This window comes from Uloborus diversus, chromosome 5 (assembly GCF_026930045.1).
Source record: "Uloborus diversus isolate 005 chromosome 5, Udiv.v.3.1, whole genome shotgun sequence".
In the NCBI taxonomy this organism is placed as follows: domain Eukaryota; kingdom Metazoa; phylum Arthropoda; class Arachnida; order Araneae; family Uloboridae; genus Uloborus; species Uloborus diversus.
In genome coordinates this window covers 108491957-108508969 of record NC_072735.1, presented here as the reverse complement: position 1 = coordinate 108508969, position 17013 = coordinate 108491957, and the positions used below count along the sequence as shown (strand labels likewise).

At 34.7% G+C, this 17013-nt stretch overlaps 1 protein-coding gene across 1 annotated transcript in view; it reads right to left on the bottom strand.

The window, feature by feature from the left end:
* Positions 1-17013, bottom strand: part of LOC129222748 (band 4.1-like protein 5) — a 113502-nt gene that overhangs the window by 30804 nt on the left and 65685 nt on the right. Inside the window, exon 2 of the mRNA XM_054857279.1 lies at positions 14267-14371. Coding sequence (XP_054713254.1) covers positions 14267-14371 — 105 coding nt within the window. The remainder of the gene's footprint in view (positions 1-14266; positions 14372-17013) is intronic.

Genomic DNA, 17013 nt, shown 5'->3' with positions numbered 1-17013 from the left:
GTTTCTTGGACCAAAGAAAAGAATAATGCATTAAAAAAGAAAATGAACCATAGTAAATCGTCATGATGATTTTTATTTTCAAAAAAAATATATATATATATATCTATAATGCTTTAAGTTAAAAGCAAAATTGACTTATTATAAAGGAATGCGAAGTTTATCTTCTTTGCTAATTCCCAGTCAGTTACAAAATGCTGAATTCACCAGGGTTGCTCACTTGCGGGGGGGGGGGGTCATGGTGCAAATTGCGCCATTGAAATTTTTACGGGGGTTTGAGGTGTGTTTTCTCATTTGTGTGTGGGGGGGGGGGTTCGTGATATTAAGGAGGGGGTGCGTGCGCCCTTGATCTTAGAAAGGATGGGCACCTTTGCAATTCGCTAATCCAGGGGTTGGCAACTTTTTTGGAGTTCAGAACTTTTTTTTTTTACAGATCCAGTATATTACTTTTTTAAAGAGCCAAATATTTACATGTATCGCTGATTTTGAGAAAAAATAATATAATAGCTAACTGATGCAAAATATGAATTGAATGTGAAACCAAAATATTTATTTTACGTGCTTTATACAGAACATTTAAGTCAACATCTTAAAGAAAATAAATCAACTTATACAAAAACTAAAAAGAAAATAGATAATATTTTACTTAAAACTAATTAAAATAAAACTAGGGTAGACCGACCAGTGAGTGAACACCACCCAGTGAATGAACAGCGTGTCATTAAAAAAAAATAACAATAATAAGCTTCCAATTTTTTTTTCTAAATAAATTCACTACAAAAGCGTTCTTTATTGATATTCTAAGCTATCTGACACCTGATTGGTTAATTTGGATATGCATTTTTTTCCTGAAAAAAAATTTGAAATTTTTACTGCCGTGAATCGTTCTTTTTCTCTTTCAAAATAATAAGGCTGGTTTCGTGCTATCAATTATTTTCATAAATATTATTTTTATTAATAAATTTTATTTTTCAACTCTACGAAAGAAAAATTATGTATACATATTTAGGCTATGGATTTAAATTGTTTCAGTCAATGCAGAATGCGTAGATTTTCACGTAGAGGGGTGTTCAGTCACTGGGTACGAAAATTGCGAAAAACACAGTGAATGAACCCAGCAAAATTTATTTTGATTTAAAAATAAATTTGAAGTTTCTTTGAGATATTTTCATTTTCGTACTTTTTTGTAATGCAGATAGTTTTGTGTGCTTATTTATTTATGTATTTCATTATATATTTTATAATTTATTTATTTTTGTTTTCGCAAACAATGCACTTTTTACTGAGTTTTATCTTTTATCTATCTATATCTCAATCTGTATATTACCCTACCTACCTATATATCTATTTTACCGCTCTCACTATCTATCTATCTGTTTGTCTGTCTGTCTAGATTTCTACCTATCTGCATGTACCTATCTACATCTATCTATCTATCTATATCTTTATCTCCCTTGATAGATAGGCAGGCAGATAGAGAGATAGAGAAATAGAAATATATATACAAAGAGAGATAATAGATAGGTAAATATGTATGTATGCTTGTATATTGATAGATAAATAGATAGAGGAAGATATAGACATAGATATATTAAAAGTAAGAGGTATGTAGATAAATATAGAGATAGAATAGGTAGGTAGATAGATAGATCGTTAGATTTATTGATATATAAATAGATAGGTAGTGGTTAATAGATAGATAGGTTAGGTAGATATATTGATAAGTATATATATATATATATATTGTATATATATAGACCGATAGATAAGTAGATAGATAGATAAGTATATATATATAGATAGACCGATAGATAAATAGACATAGATAGTTATATACGAGGGCGAGTCAAATGAAAGTGAGCCAATGCGAATATATGACAAAAGGAGTACTTTATTTAAAAGTAATCACCATGGGCATTTAAACATTTGTCCCATTGACTAACGAGTCGCGTGATTCCATTCTCATAAAACTCCTTGGGTTGCTGCTTCAAAAATTCTGAAACTGACTCCTTCACGGCATCGTCCGACACGAATCTGGTTCCCTTTAGGTGTTTTTTCAATTGCCCGAAAATGTGAAAGTCGCAAGGCGACAGGTCGGGGCTGTAGGGCGGATGATGCAGCGTTTCCCACTTGAACTTCGCCAGTTTTGTCTTAACCACATCAGCGACGTGGGGACGGGCATTGTCATGCAGCAAGATGACCCCATTCGTCAATCTTCCGGGTCGTTTGTTCTTGATAGAGACACGCAGGCGATCCAGCGTTTCGCAATATCGGGCACTATTGATAGTCTCTCTAGGTTTAGCAAATTCGATCAGTAATGGCCCTTGACGATCGAAAAAAAAAGTCAACAGCACCTTACCTGCGGAGATGACGGCCTTTGCTTTCTTTGGGGGTGGCGAATTCAAATGTTTCCACTGTAAGCTCTGCCGGCGTGTTTCAGGCTCGTAGTGGTGGCACCATGATTCGTCCCCTGTCACAATTGCAGTCAAGAAGTCGTTACTCTCATTGTGATACCGGATCAGATGAGTCAAGGCAGCGCCGAACCTCTCTGTCTTCTGGCGGTCGTTCAAAATCTTGGGCATCCATTCAGCACACAAGAGCCGATAACCGAGATGGTCATGAATTATGGTGTGAACCGAACCGTGACTGATGTTCACATGCTCTGCCAGTTCATCGATGCTTATCCTCCGTTCTTGTCTAATCAGCTCATCAACCTGTGCAATTGTGTTGGGGGTGATTGCACGGTGGCTTTGGCCCGGTCTTGGATCGTCTTTGCAACTTTCACGTCCTTCTTTGAACCGTTTGCACCAACGCTTCACAGTGGCCAATGAAATGCAATGTTCACCGTACACGGCAGCCATACGGCGACTAATTTCGTGTTGGGAAACACCTTCAGCAGTCAAAAACCTGACCACACCACGCTGTTCATCTCTTGGAGCGTCCATTATGTCACGAACCGATTTCAACCCGGATTATGGGAACATTAAAGAACTATTATCCTCACACTTACGTATCACTTTTGTAAATGAGGGTTGCCTGTGTGCTGCGCGCATGCGTCGCGGTTGATGGACTGAGCCATTATTGCGCAGGGTAGGTTGGCTCACTTTCATTTGACTCGCCCTCGTAGATAGATAGATAGATAGACAGATCTCAAAGAAACTTAGTTTCTTTTTGAATCAAAATTTATCATGTTCATTCACTGGACCAATTTGTGTTCATTTACTGGTTGGAGGTGTTCATTCACTGGGTCATTGTGCCATTTTTTCTTTAAACACCTAAAACAGTCGGAAGCGGTACCATTTAGGTTCCCGGGATTTTTTTTGAGATATTAACATAGATCAATTAAAATGTTTTAATTATCACGATCTGTATAGTATAGAATTTAAAATTACTAGGATTTTTTAAAAATGAAATTGTGCTTAGCTGTTCATTCACTGGTCGGTCTACACTAGTTATAAAAGTCTAAATTCGGTGGGCAAAAACACAAATTAAATATAAAAAATACTGGAAACGCATGTATGTATTATCAGGGAGAGTTTTGAAACTTTTTTCCACACTTTCATCATTAAGCTTAATTTTTAAATTTTTTTTTTTTTTTAATAATCATGTCTGAAAATAATTGTTTATTGAAGTAAGAGGCTGCCTAGAAATGACGTCACACTTTATTTCAACATATTTGACCTCCTTCTCCCCTATGCTACTAAGTGTCACACTTCATCTTACTCCCCATCCGTCGCTAGGAACATGAATATATTGTTATAAGAAATTCTTTTGTTTGAATCAAAATGTGTGATATCACACTTCCTTACCCCTTACCCCTTTCGTCCCCTCTTGTCACAAATCGTGACAATGTCATGACCCCCCCTCAATGTGTGACATAATTTGTGTAAGCCTGAAGTAAATCCGAGAATTGTCAATTGTTGTTGTTTTTCCTCGTCAAACAGTACATGCATCCGATCTTCAGCGTATTTTAACGTGTGTGAGATTATTAAAAATTTGTTTGAAAATGACCATAGAGCCGCTAATTTTTCAATACTCTTAAATTACTCAAGAGCCTGGCCAGTCATTTCAAAATTTTCTAAGAGAGTGGGGGGTCAAAAGACCCCCTTATAGTATAGGTTCAATGCCTATTACGTCGAAAACACAAAAACCACGCCCACATATGAGGCAGCGAGAGGCAAAGGGATGTAAGTGGCAAAATTAAAAATTTGGAGATAACTAGGACTCGACCGATGCATCGGCGCCGATAGTTCAACAATTTAGTCATCGGCATCGGCAGCCGATGCTAGTTTGCAAGGAAACATCGGCCCATCGGCCTTAAAAACATCGAAAAGCCGATGTAATTGGCCGATGTTTTTGACAAAAAAAAGGACCTTTGCTGTTTTACTTTTTAATACAAAGTAAAGGGAGTTATTGTTTTCATATAAAATTGTTTAATTAAATTTCAGTATGAATTTCCATTTTAGTCACCCCTGAAAGAGTTTTTCATACTGAATTCAGGTACCAAACAAGTTAATTATTGCGTTGTTTCTTGCAGCTGGATGTACGTATGTATCTCTTAGAAGTCATAACTCAAAAATGGTAAGCTGTAGAAGGATAAATTTCGCATGTGAGGTGTGCGTACGTTCCAGTTGTGCACTTCCCTTTTTGTTTTCGATCGGGTGTTCTGAAAAGCCTGTTACTCATTTTTTTAAGTTATTAATCACTTATTTGAATGCAAAACTAATATAGCGTCTCAGACTGACGATCATTTGGTGATATATTGCCGAATTGGAGACTATGGAAACAAATATGAAATGGACAAACCGGTTTTTGTGTCATTTTATTAGATTCTCGTAGAACCGACGGTAATTTTTAATTTTTCGATATTTGTAATATGAATCACAGTAATGCAGTCTTTTATGTATCGCTTCGGCGGAGTTACAAGTTTTGGGCCCGTCGAAATACATTTTGGGACCCTATTTCTCTATCACAGAAGTTGTAAAACATTTATCAGAAGCATTTTTGTAACTCCTACGGTGCCACTATGGTTATGGGGCCTCTCGCGCAATTTGCAACATTTGCTGTATTTTAAATCCGCCACTGCACGTCAAAACAAACTCGGGTGCAAGTTTTGAAAGGGTTTTTCTGCTGAATGTTTATAATTATTTTGAACTCTATTTTTTTACGACTATTTTTTGAATTTCCGGGAACACTGCGAGGCCTCTCCTCCCACTCCCTCAATTTTTGAAATTAAACTCTAGTTGTACTTCTGAGTTCTTTAAAACTAACACCATTCATAAAATTCGAGATTTTTTTTTCAAACTTTATCTATTGTTTAGAACGAATTTAGAGCATTAATGTAAGAAATTGATTAAAGACGTTTCGAATGGTGATATAATTCGGAAATCAATGGGACTTTTGAATTTTTTCTTCGGAAGTGCTGAATTAGATTCAGAAACTTTTCTGAGGCGTTGGTGGTAGCGGTTCTGTACAAAAAAAACGAGGCCAAGGTTGGGGCCGAAGTGTGAGTTACTCCGAAAACAGAGGGTGACCCCCCTAACCCTCCCTCGTCGTTTCAAGCATTTTTTAAATATTTAGCGATAATTTATTTCGGTCAAAAAATGTCATTTTGCGTATTTCTCATACTTGTTTCACCTATACTTCGTAATGCGCCATCTTTTTTGCATCTTTAATAGCGATCGATTATTTTTTCTGTTGTAAGTAAGTATTTTTATGTATTTATATAAAATCAATGAATAAGTTACTTTTGTTTTTTATGGAAAAGTTTCAAGGATTTTCTATTATGCAGTTTTTTAAATTTTAGAAAATTATTGCTAAATTGAAAAAAAATAATTTGAACTTGTTTGTAAAGCTTCATAAAAGATTAAACAATCAAATTGTTCAATATTATGTGTGCAAACATTAGATCAAGTAGTATATGTATTCAGTTATTAACTTGGTGTAAATATTGAGTTTGTTTATTGTAGCTGCGTTTTAAGAATCTCGCTCTTTTTATGGTTATTTCTTTTTTCAGCAAAATCTATGTCACTGTTATAGCTTTTATGAAAAATGCAAACTTTTCTATTCATAAATTTTAAATAAATATAAAAATATTCCTGTTTTGATTTAATATTGTAATTTATTTGTTAGCTTTTTTGTTTAGTTTGATGATTAAAAAATGTCTATGTGCAATCTTTCCACTTCAATTGCGTAATTTGTTGACAGTTTCATAGTTTTATTATTTATTTATTTTATTTATTTATTTTTTTTTTTTTTGAGTGATTAAACAACATAATTAAACGTTTTTTAACTATATTTAATGTACCTAAATCCATACATTATTACAATATTACTGAAATCTTAATTATATGTTCAATTTAAAAAAAAAGACAAATCAATTGGTTATCAAACAGTCTCTTTGTTTTTCTTCCTTTTTTATTTTTATTTTTGGCTGTTATTCTTTCTCTTTCATCATACGGCAGTCAAAAAAGGAGAAGCTTAACCCTATACAGATGATACGTAGTACGATCCAAAAGTTTGGGGACAAGCTGTATAAAACCTTACCCAGAATAGTTTACATTACCGAAGCACATTCACCTTCAAAAGATCAGCTTAAGGGGCTACGTACTTCTGCCAGTGTTCATATAACTTTTGGAAACACTCCTGGAAGCCATTTTTCGCTGTTTTCTATGATGCAGCTTTATCTTCTGACGGAAGAAAGCGGCGTCCATGGAAATGTTCTTTTGCTAGGAACAGGTAAAAGTCAAACGGAGCTAAGTTCGACGAAACGTTATGTTATTTGTTTGTCATACCAGAGTATTGACCAATAGAACCGTGCATCCTCAACATGAAAGTCGCCTTCTTACCCACGATGAAGTCAAAGCAGCAACGCAAGAGGCCTTACAGAAGGTTGCGAAAAATTTCTTCCAGGAGTGCTTGTAAAAGCTATACAAACGTTGGCAGAAGTGCATAGTTGTTCAAGCTGACTATTTTGTAGAAAGATGTGCTTCGATAATATGAACTATTCAGGGTGATAATGTGAACTATTCAGGGTAAGGTTTTATGCAACTTGTCCTCGAACTTTTAGATCATACTAGTACGTATGAGTTTTCAACTTACTATTTCATAACGTTTTTGAGTGACGCAAGTTTACGCGCATAAAGACATCACAAAAGAATTTGCAATAATTAACTGAGGAGGCGTTCAAAATGGATATTTTGCTCATCTATATGTTCTTAGGTACATATGCAGGTACAAATGTGCCAAAAAAACTTGTGAAGTATAAATTGGATGATCGTAAAATAAAATTTTATGTCGAAATCCGATTTTTTTTTTTTTGTGATTTACAATTCCTTATTCGTAGAAAGGAAATAAAGTGAAATGAATCAATGATCCTTTAAACCCCTGACAATCTTATCAATTTATTTCTGTTTGATTTTTTTTTTTTTTTTTTTTTTTTTTTGCCATCGGTCAACGGCATCGGCCATCGGCAATCGGCCATTTGGAGGAAAACAATCGGCCGTCGGCCATCGGCCCTCTTTGAACAATCGGCCAACAATCGGCATCGGCCCATCGGCCAAAAAGTGCCATCGGTCGAGTCCTAGAGATAACCAGTACAAATGGTAGGTGAACCTCTCCTCTCTGTCTTGGGGCAAGAGATGGTACTGGTAGCTCTGGTAGTTGCTGCTATACAGCATGATTTAGAAAAAAATTTCAATGAAAGCCTACCTAGGATGTTATCTTTAAAGATGTTTTACTCAAAACTTGAAAATGTTCACTTACATCCTTTTGCTTCTCACTGCCTCCTGTATGTATATACTACATAGATTACTCAAGTCCGGCAATGTCCCCGCCTCATCGCCCTAAATGATGGGACTTGTCACGAGCCACAAGTAGATTATGCCGATCCGCAGACTGCCTGTTAACTAACCCATATGTTGAGACCCCCCACCCCCACCCAAGCGGATGATGAATGCCTTTACGATTAGGAACTGATATGAAGTGCTTGATGCAGATGATGAATATTTACTTTAATCTCACTCAAGGAATCAGTGGCGCCGACTCCATGGGGCCTGAGGGGGCCCGAGCCCCCTCAAAAATATTTTTGAGGGGGCAGAGCCCCCCCCCCCAATAAATCAAGAAAATTATCAGTCATTTTATGCTTTCTAAACTCATAAATTTATCTTTTATTTTCCTTGTTTGAAGGTAGTTTACCTTGTAAAATACATTCAGTAATGAGTTAAAACAAATAATTATTATGGTAGTAAGCAGGTTAACTGAAAACGAGTGGTGTGAATAATGATGGTGTTACGGTTCTGCAAACACACTAAGAATTTGTCCCAGAGCGCGAACTTACGGGTCAAGTCTGTTGCTAGTGGGCAGCGCTGCGGCGTGCTCATCTATGCTGACATGGAAAAAATATATGAGACTTTGATTTTGTATATTAAATGGGAGGCGTGATAGTTTTGAATGCTTTTGGGAATTGTGTTTAAAAGGAAAACCTTCACAAAATGATGATCCTTTCGCTTCTTCGGAATCGACGTATACCAAAGAAGTATGAAAAGTAACAAAGCCAGCTCACTGCACACTTCCAAAATCACGAAGTACTACAAGGCAATACATTGAGGTTTGTGAAATGGTACAATCTTGCATTATTGGGCGGTTTACATCAACTGGACTCACATAGGTCATTACAGTTGAACAAGAGTGCTTGCTTTTATTAAACAAAAGTGAAACAAATTTTGAAAAATCAAGTGAGTGTTTCAAAAATGACCTAAACATTGAGAAACTGCGTTTACATTTGAATATGTCAGCCGATATCACTTATGAAAAAACAACTGGTCTTAAAAAACATGCGTTAATTAAATTACCTTTTTACAAAAATACTGTGCGTGTTTGTATTTATTGTTTCCTTTTTTCAAAGACAAAAAATATGTGTCAGGCTTGTCGAGTTTTCGGGGCTCTAATATTGATTAAATGACTTTAAAATGCTTTTAAAAAAACTTTGAAGCTCACTATATTTGATCTCAAATTTAGAAAATTTCCCGAGGCAAGACCCCCTCCCCCCCCCCCCGAGCTACACAATCAGGGGCGGATGGGGCCGCCGAGCATTTGCCCGGTGGGCTGCTTCTGTTTGGGCCGCATTGAATTTTACAATTGAATAGTACAAAAAGAAAAAAATAAACATAATTTTCTTTTCTTTTCCTTTTTTCTTCCCTTTAAAAAAAATACTATTTAATTATCTGAGAATATCATAATAATCCAGTACATTTCTCAACGACTTACAAAAAAGAAAGGGCAAGTTGGTTTGTGATCTGAAACTTCCGAAAATTTTGGGCTGCCGTTTCAGAAAATTGTGAGCTGACAACACATTCTAAAACTTATAAATTATTTTAATAAAAAAACTTTTAAAAATATATACAAAAATATTTTACGTTTCTGTATGTATATTTGAAGAGTTTTCACGGGGGGGGGGGGGGAGGCAAGCTTTGTCATAAAATTTTACTTGAGTCCACTATCACCCTTGAGTAATGGTTACAAAATTAGGAAAAAAAACACTGCCGAGCTCATGTTGAGAGTAATAAGATGTTTTTCTGCATGTCGGTAAATTCATCAGCCGATAAGATTTTTTTTTTGTATAACTGCCCAGGCCCTAACAGCTGCCTCTAGCTCGTATGGGACAATGAACACGTCAAGACAGGGCCTTCGCCAGGAGAGGCTTTCGAACCGAGACTGCCAATTTTAATTTAGTAAAGAAGGAAAAAAGAAAGAAAGAAAACGACTTATATACAAAAAGTATTTTTTCATCAAAATTTTAAATGAAAAATGCAGCCTTTGAATATGAAGCAGTTAAACCTTGGAATATTATTTAGGGACATTCACGGTTGTTCAGCATAATTTACCTAACTGAAGGCCAGTGAAATGTACGCTTCGAACATTTTTTTTTTTTTAACGAAAGGAAGTACTCAGCCCAAAGTACCATGACAAGCTTCAGCTTAATACAAAAAATGAATAGATAAATAATCAAGGCAATTTCATAGGAGCCACGAAACATGTTTTCAATAGAAAAAAATGAAATGCAGTAAAGGGGATATTCTAAATATTGTAATGATTAGTCACACCAGTAGCTCTAAGTGTTTGAATGTACAAAACGAAAGTAAACCCAAACTGTATCAAGAGTTTAAGGCATGATATTTAAAATAAATTTAAGGTGTGAAAGGAAGGAAGGGTGGTCCTTGAACCTTATCCCTTCATTTTACACCGCCAAGGAGACGCGTTTTAAAACTTTCGTTTTGAAAGTGCCGGGGAAGAGTTTCCAAATCGGAACCCCGTCCCTTCTCCTATCGTCTACCCTCATCAAAGATGACTTGAAATTCGTATTTAGGACTTCAAATTCAAAAAGCTTCCAGAAGAATGAATCCTTGGGGAAGCAGGATCACCCAAATCCTGCAGAAACGTCTCCACCCTATCCTTAAAGATCATCGAAAATTTTGTTTTTAGGACTTCCATTTAGAAAATTCTTAGAGGTTTCCGAACTTTTTTTTCCCTTATATTACAAAAGATAGTCGGAAATTTCGTTTTTAGGACTTCAATGCCGAAAAGATTTCGGGAAAGAGTCAACGAACCATTAATAACATGATCAGCGAATATCATCTGCATCTGCATTTTAGAATTCAAATTTCGAAAAATTATCAAGGGAACCCGAAGAGCTTTACCCACTAACATTGCCAAAAAAATGTCTAAAAACTGCGTTTTAAAAGCTAACTTTATTCTATTAACTATTCTCATTCTCTTGTCAATGATATTTCCAACGATCCATTTTTTCATGATATTTGGAAGCAATTTCTATAATTACCACTTTTGGTTTCTTCGTTGTCTCTCACTCTTTTTGTCTTCTGGCTTCTGATTGGTTGTCTCTCCCCCTTGCTCTGAGGCCGGGGTTGACATGCTGTTCGCTGATTGGCTGTTTGCTGTCTTGTGTCCTGAATTCCTATTGGTTGGCCCTCTTTGGTATAAATACCGGTGTCCACTTGGTTGTTGTCAGTTCTCTTGCGACTTTCTGTTGTGTTGGTGAGCTTTTCGCACTCATGAAGAGGCTCCATTGTAGCCTTGAAATAGCTATATGCTGTATTTTCTTCAAAATTTGTGCTTTATTTACGTTGGTTGTTTACTTTAATCATATTGTAGCACGAAACTTATATGATAAATTTTAAATTACCAAAGATCGCTTCAAGTGCAATTTTAAGACTACAATTTTAGAACCATTTCCATAGAGAAACTCCGGGAGGGAATATTATACTTATGATTAGGTTCAGATTGTCAGTACTAAGGTAATTGCTTGCCCTTAAACCAGGAGCTGAGCATATTCTCTATCTCTGTATTTCAGATAGTACAACTGAGATAATTGAACGACCACCCATTTTATACACGGAAAGTGTTTAAAACGTAGAAGGCACTTTTTTCTTTCAATTCTACGTTTACCACAATTTATCGGAACAAATTTCTTTTCTTCAAAGACTTCAATTTCAAAAACATCCCCCTCCCATAAAGAGTGTCAAATATCGTCTAAATTTGCGCTTTGGGAACTTCAGTTGCGAAATTTTGCTTCGAAAGAATTCCTGAACGCTTTCTTCTTCCTAGTGTTTCCAAAGAAGCTTACACATGCGTTTTTTAAGATTTAAATGCGAAAATTTTCGTGATGAATTCTTCAAATCCCCCTTCCTGCAAACATCGCCCAAAATCTCATAAAACAATGCCAATCTAACAATGCGTTTTTGGAGCTATAATTTCAAAAATTTTCCGGGGGAGTACCCCCGGACACCCCCCCTCGTCTGTACGAATATTAAACTTTTTTAGTCTGCAGGTCTTTGTATTACTAATTTTGTTTCTCAATATTCGTAAACGCTAACTCTGCTAATTTTAGTAATAAAATTCTAATGATGACTCTCTACTAATACTAGAAGCTGGATTCTCTATCGCTTTTACATTTGAAAAAAACAATGGAAGGGTAGAGGAACCTTTCTTCTAGGAACTCCAAAAAGAGGAACTCTTAAGGGGCCGGCTGGCCGTAAATGCCAGGGCCGGTTCGTGCTGTCCCATCCGCCTCTGTTCACAGTATTTTTTTTTTTTTAAGTCGACATCTCTAGGAGTGCCCTTCCATGCAAGTCAAGTGCCCTACCTTTTTCAATGCCTCGCTACGGCACTGCACGGCTCCCCGTAGAAAAAAAAAACAAAAAACTGTCTCTTTCTAAGACAAGTGACATGATTTAGTTGAACTAGAAAATTTGTATACCATTTTTTAGATTGTTTTACGGTAAAAACGCCATGTCATATTTGTCTGTTTAAATTAAACACCAGAAAATATGTAAATTGGCATTTTCAAGGTACAAAAATCTGACCTTTATTTGGGGGGGGGGGGGGAACCTCCATGGGATTGCATAACCACCTAAACCCCCAGTGATGTCTAGCCCCCTCAATAATTTTTGCAAGTCGGCGCCTCTGCAAGGAATAGTATAGTTTGGTTCTGATAAGATGGAATCTGATGAACGAATGATTAAACAATTCCGTTTGTGAAAATGGTTGTGAAGAAAGAAAACTGATTTTCCCCCCCAGGAGAAACAAGTTCATGTAGTTGGCATCGTTATATTGCACTTTTGGCAGTTAATATGGTTTGAGGCCACTCAGAACGTTCTAATGCGCTCAATCTTTTTTACCCGAGAGCCGCACCTCCGATTTAAAAGAATCTCGAGGCCGAAACACATAAAAAATTTAAATATGTTCAATTTTTTTTATAGATAACATGGGAAAATACCGAAAAGGACAGAGAATTGCTAATCGAGAATTGTTTTCATCATTACTGCATGCTTAAACTAATTTCTGACTACTTGGCTCAAAATTTACAGGACTCATTCTTAACAGCGAATGAAGCTGATAGGTTGTTTCGGAAAGTTACAGAACCTAGTTTTCAGTTCGTAATGTTGAAAATAACAGCGGGCGTCATAAATCAGCATCACGGATGTCATACAGGTTCCCCGCAGGTTAGGCATCACTGATTTCAATTTTCTTAAAATCTTTAGAATTGATCTCTTTCCCGTTTCTGGGCGTAATTAACCAAAAGAAAAAAAAAATACCCATCCGAAAATATAAAGAACACCCGAAAAAAAGCCCACCAGCCACCTGTAATAGAAACGTTTCAAGAAAGAAAAATCTTCAAGAGGATACAAAATTTCTTCGGCAGTAATGTACTGTGTTGGTAACCCAACGCTAAAATATAGCAATCTCTTCTCTTTTTCATCTTATCGTCAAACAAAATGAATTTCTTCAAAATCACATGTTTCGGAGGCAGACTATAACTTTTATATCCAATCAGTGATCTATTACGAATTTTATTCTGATTTTCTTTTGAAGGGGATATTTAAAATATTACCTTTTAAAGGTAATTAAAGCTAAGATTATTTTGAAAACATTCTAAACGAATAAATTGAAAACTAAAACATGCATTACCTCTATCACACTATACAGCATAACATCGATTATCCAAAATTCTTGTAACTGAAACCTCTTTTAACCGAAACCTCGTTTAACCTAAGTCGATTTTCTGCACGCTTATTTCATTTATTTATTTATTTACTTATTTTATTATTATTAATATTATTATTATTGTTGTTGGAAAAAGCATGACTTCAAGGTCACCGGAGGCCGTCATTTCTACTGCAAATATACACGCATTTCTATCACTTATGTTCTTTTTTCTCAAACCAACCAATAAATTTTTGAAGCACTAAATAACTCTATTTTTTTAAATACCATTAAATAGGAAAGCAATCGAATGTGAAAGTAAAGTATTGTTATGTTAAGTAATTATTTTTTAAACTATGTCTTTTGTTTAAATTTAAAGAACAAAAAATACAGTTGATTATTAGTAACAAAACAATAAAGATTCTATTTCACTATTTTATGTCTTGTTAAATGTACATCGCATTTTCCAAGTCGTGTGACATTTTGTACATCTAGTTCAATACTGCCATAAGTGCAAATCTTAATTTTAGGGCAGTTTTGCAGTGTTAACAAGTTGGACTTTCAAATGAAATACCATCACAAGTGTTTAAGTTTAATGTAGCCCTACATAAAATAATAAAATTCTTTTTTATGGTCTCTTATCTATTGGCCTAAATTTCTTAATTTATAGTTTTGTCACTGTTTTTATTTTAATTTTTTAGCCACTCTAACTGGCTTCTTCTCGATAGTTTGCAAAAAATAAATAAGTAAATGATAAATTGTATGTTACCAAGGTATTAAAGGCATCTGTGTAATGAAGACCAAAATAGTCTTTTTCAACAAGGTCAATGTGGTAAAATACTTGTTCGCACAGGTCAGCTCCAGTGGCTTTTTTCTGTGAAAGAAAAAACATGCAATTTTTTTAAAAATATATAACAATACATAATCGTTACAAAGGACCTCAAAAATATTAACTAATCATCAAACATACATATATTTTAAGGATTATATAACATGCCTTAGTTTTAAAGAACTTTTTTTTTTCAGAAAAATAACTTTTAATATTAACTTCGAATGCAAGATGTATTAATATATTTGAGGAAATAGCAATATCCTATAGCTAAAATATGGTACATATGCACACAATGTTAATGTAATAAAAAAAGGTACTCCGGAAGTGCTGACAACGGTGAAAACTTGGGACAATTACGTGTGCAATTTTTGAATCGTCAGGAAATATTTTATTGTGCAGGAAACACTTTTAAATGAAGAGCTTTTTCATTTATTATTATAAACTACTACTACTACAAAAAATATATTACAATTTTCATGTAATACGCGATGACTTAAAAATTAATATTACATTTAATGGGAAAAAGGGGGTAGCTACGGCCCTTTTCCTGAGCCTCTATCCCAAATTTGCCCCAGAGCTAAACTTAGACGTCTGGTTTTAAGTTTGATCTAAATGATATCCCTTTAGGGTCTACCAGTATACAGGGCCGTCAAGAGCCACGGCGGGTCCCTCGTCAGTCTGGTCGCCGGGCCCCCCTCCGCTTATAAAATTTATTCTACAACAATTCCGAACCAAACCCCTTCAAGAGCCGGGCCCCTTGTTTCTGACTAGGATGACATGGCATCTCGTCGGCCCTGCCAGTATGCAAGAACAAAAAACATCACTTGTGCAGAACAACAAAAAAAGAAAGAAAGAAATAAGTAAACATAAAAAAAAAAAAAAAATCAATATAAAAATTTCACAAAGAAAAATAAAGACTCCACACCCTATTTTGTTACTATTTTCAAAAAAAGGAAAGAAAGAAATATTTTTGACATAAATTACCAGCCCAAAATTTATTTACAATCAAACAACTTCATTAAAGTGTACATTACATACTTTATTGTTTAAAAAAATTATTAATTGATCTTTAAAATAATAGATGAGAACTACAAATGTGCAGATTCTAATAAAAATTTTAGTAAAAGTTAATTAATGTAAATTTTACTAAGTAATTTTATCAAATATTGCTCCATTTTTACTTTTTAAAGTTTTACTGTTATCAATTTCGAACAATTGAAAGTAAATAAAATTAGTAAATGTATAAACATGTAAATAAGTATACAAATAATTAGAATAGTGATGTAATTATTTCAGTGCAATAAATGACTCAGAAATCGTTTTTTTTTTTAAATTAATCGATGGGTAGAATAGTGCATAGTTCAAGACACAAGTTATCCAAAAAAAGTAAACCAACGTAGCCAATGTTCTTAGTTTTAGAAAAATGTAGTTTTTTTTTTTTTACCTTATCACAAAACCAAACGTTTTCCTTTGTCGTGAAAACTAAACAAACTACAAATAATTAATAAATAAGAGTTCATTTTATGGCAGGGATTCAATTTACTTCTCCAATCATATTGAAACCAGGTTTTTTTTTTTTTTTTTTTTTTTTTTTTTTCAAAGTTGTAGACTTCTCAAAATTGTCAAAATTATTTTTAGAGAAGCTGAACAAAATTTGCTCAGCACCAGTATGATGGGACTTCATTATAGCATTTGGAGAACTATTAAAGAAAATAATTGAGACTGATCCAATGTGACTCTAGGTACAACAAACCCCAACTCCCCCTACACTTTGTTTATTCGTCATTCAGTGGTAGTAATTATTTTATGTTTCTGCTTTTCATTTTATTCCAGTAGAAAGTAGGCTAAAAAGTTTTCGTTGGGAAAACACGATAAATACGCGAAATAATGCATTGTACCTTTGACAAAGGCGTAGCGAAAAACAAATAATTCACCCATCTGTTTCTCGAGAGAGAAAAAATACAAGTCCACACGATACATAAAATCAGTTTAGTATAATAAGAATCAACGATGCGGAAAACTGTTTTGGCATGTAGTTAGTTTTTCCGCAGCATACCTGCCGGAAGTAGAGGGACAAAATCTTTTTCAGGAACTATCTCAATGTATTACTTCTCTGAATAAAGCCCAATTTCTCTCTCTCTCTTTATTGAATAGAACTGAGTATTAAATCGCTTTATAAGTGTTTGTTCTCACAGAAGCGGATCACAATGAATAACTAGTTTAAACAAACATGCAATTTAATATGAAACAAAAAATTTGTCCAAAAAAAAAAAAGGATTACGGAAGAATTTATCGGTTTTATGAATCAATTGTTAATCAACAGCATGAGTTCGGGACTTAAAATTCAAGGCAAGTGACCGGATTATCGTACAAAACTGTCAACTGTCACCTCAAAAATCATTAGGGATAAGGAAGAATAAAAGTGCAAAAAAGAAGGCAGGACAGATTTGATATCACGCAATTGACTGCCTGATAAGTTACGGCTTTCGGCTTAACCGTCTAGCTAAAAAAATTTCTGAGTTGGTGGTTCGAGAAAAACAAAATAGGACAAAATTATGAAAATTATCTTATAAATATCGAACAAATATGACGCTCGTTTTAACGATCAATGAACTAAAAAAAAGGGGTTTTAATTTGATCGGGAGTGCACAAAATATTGAATAGTATTTAGTCGTAATTGAAAA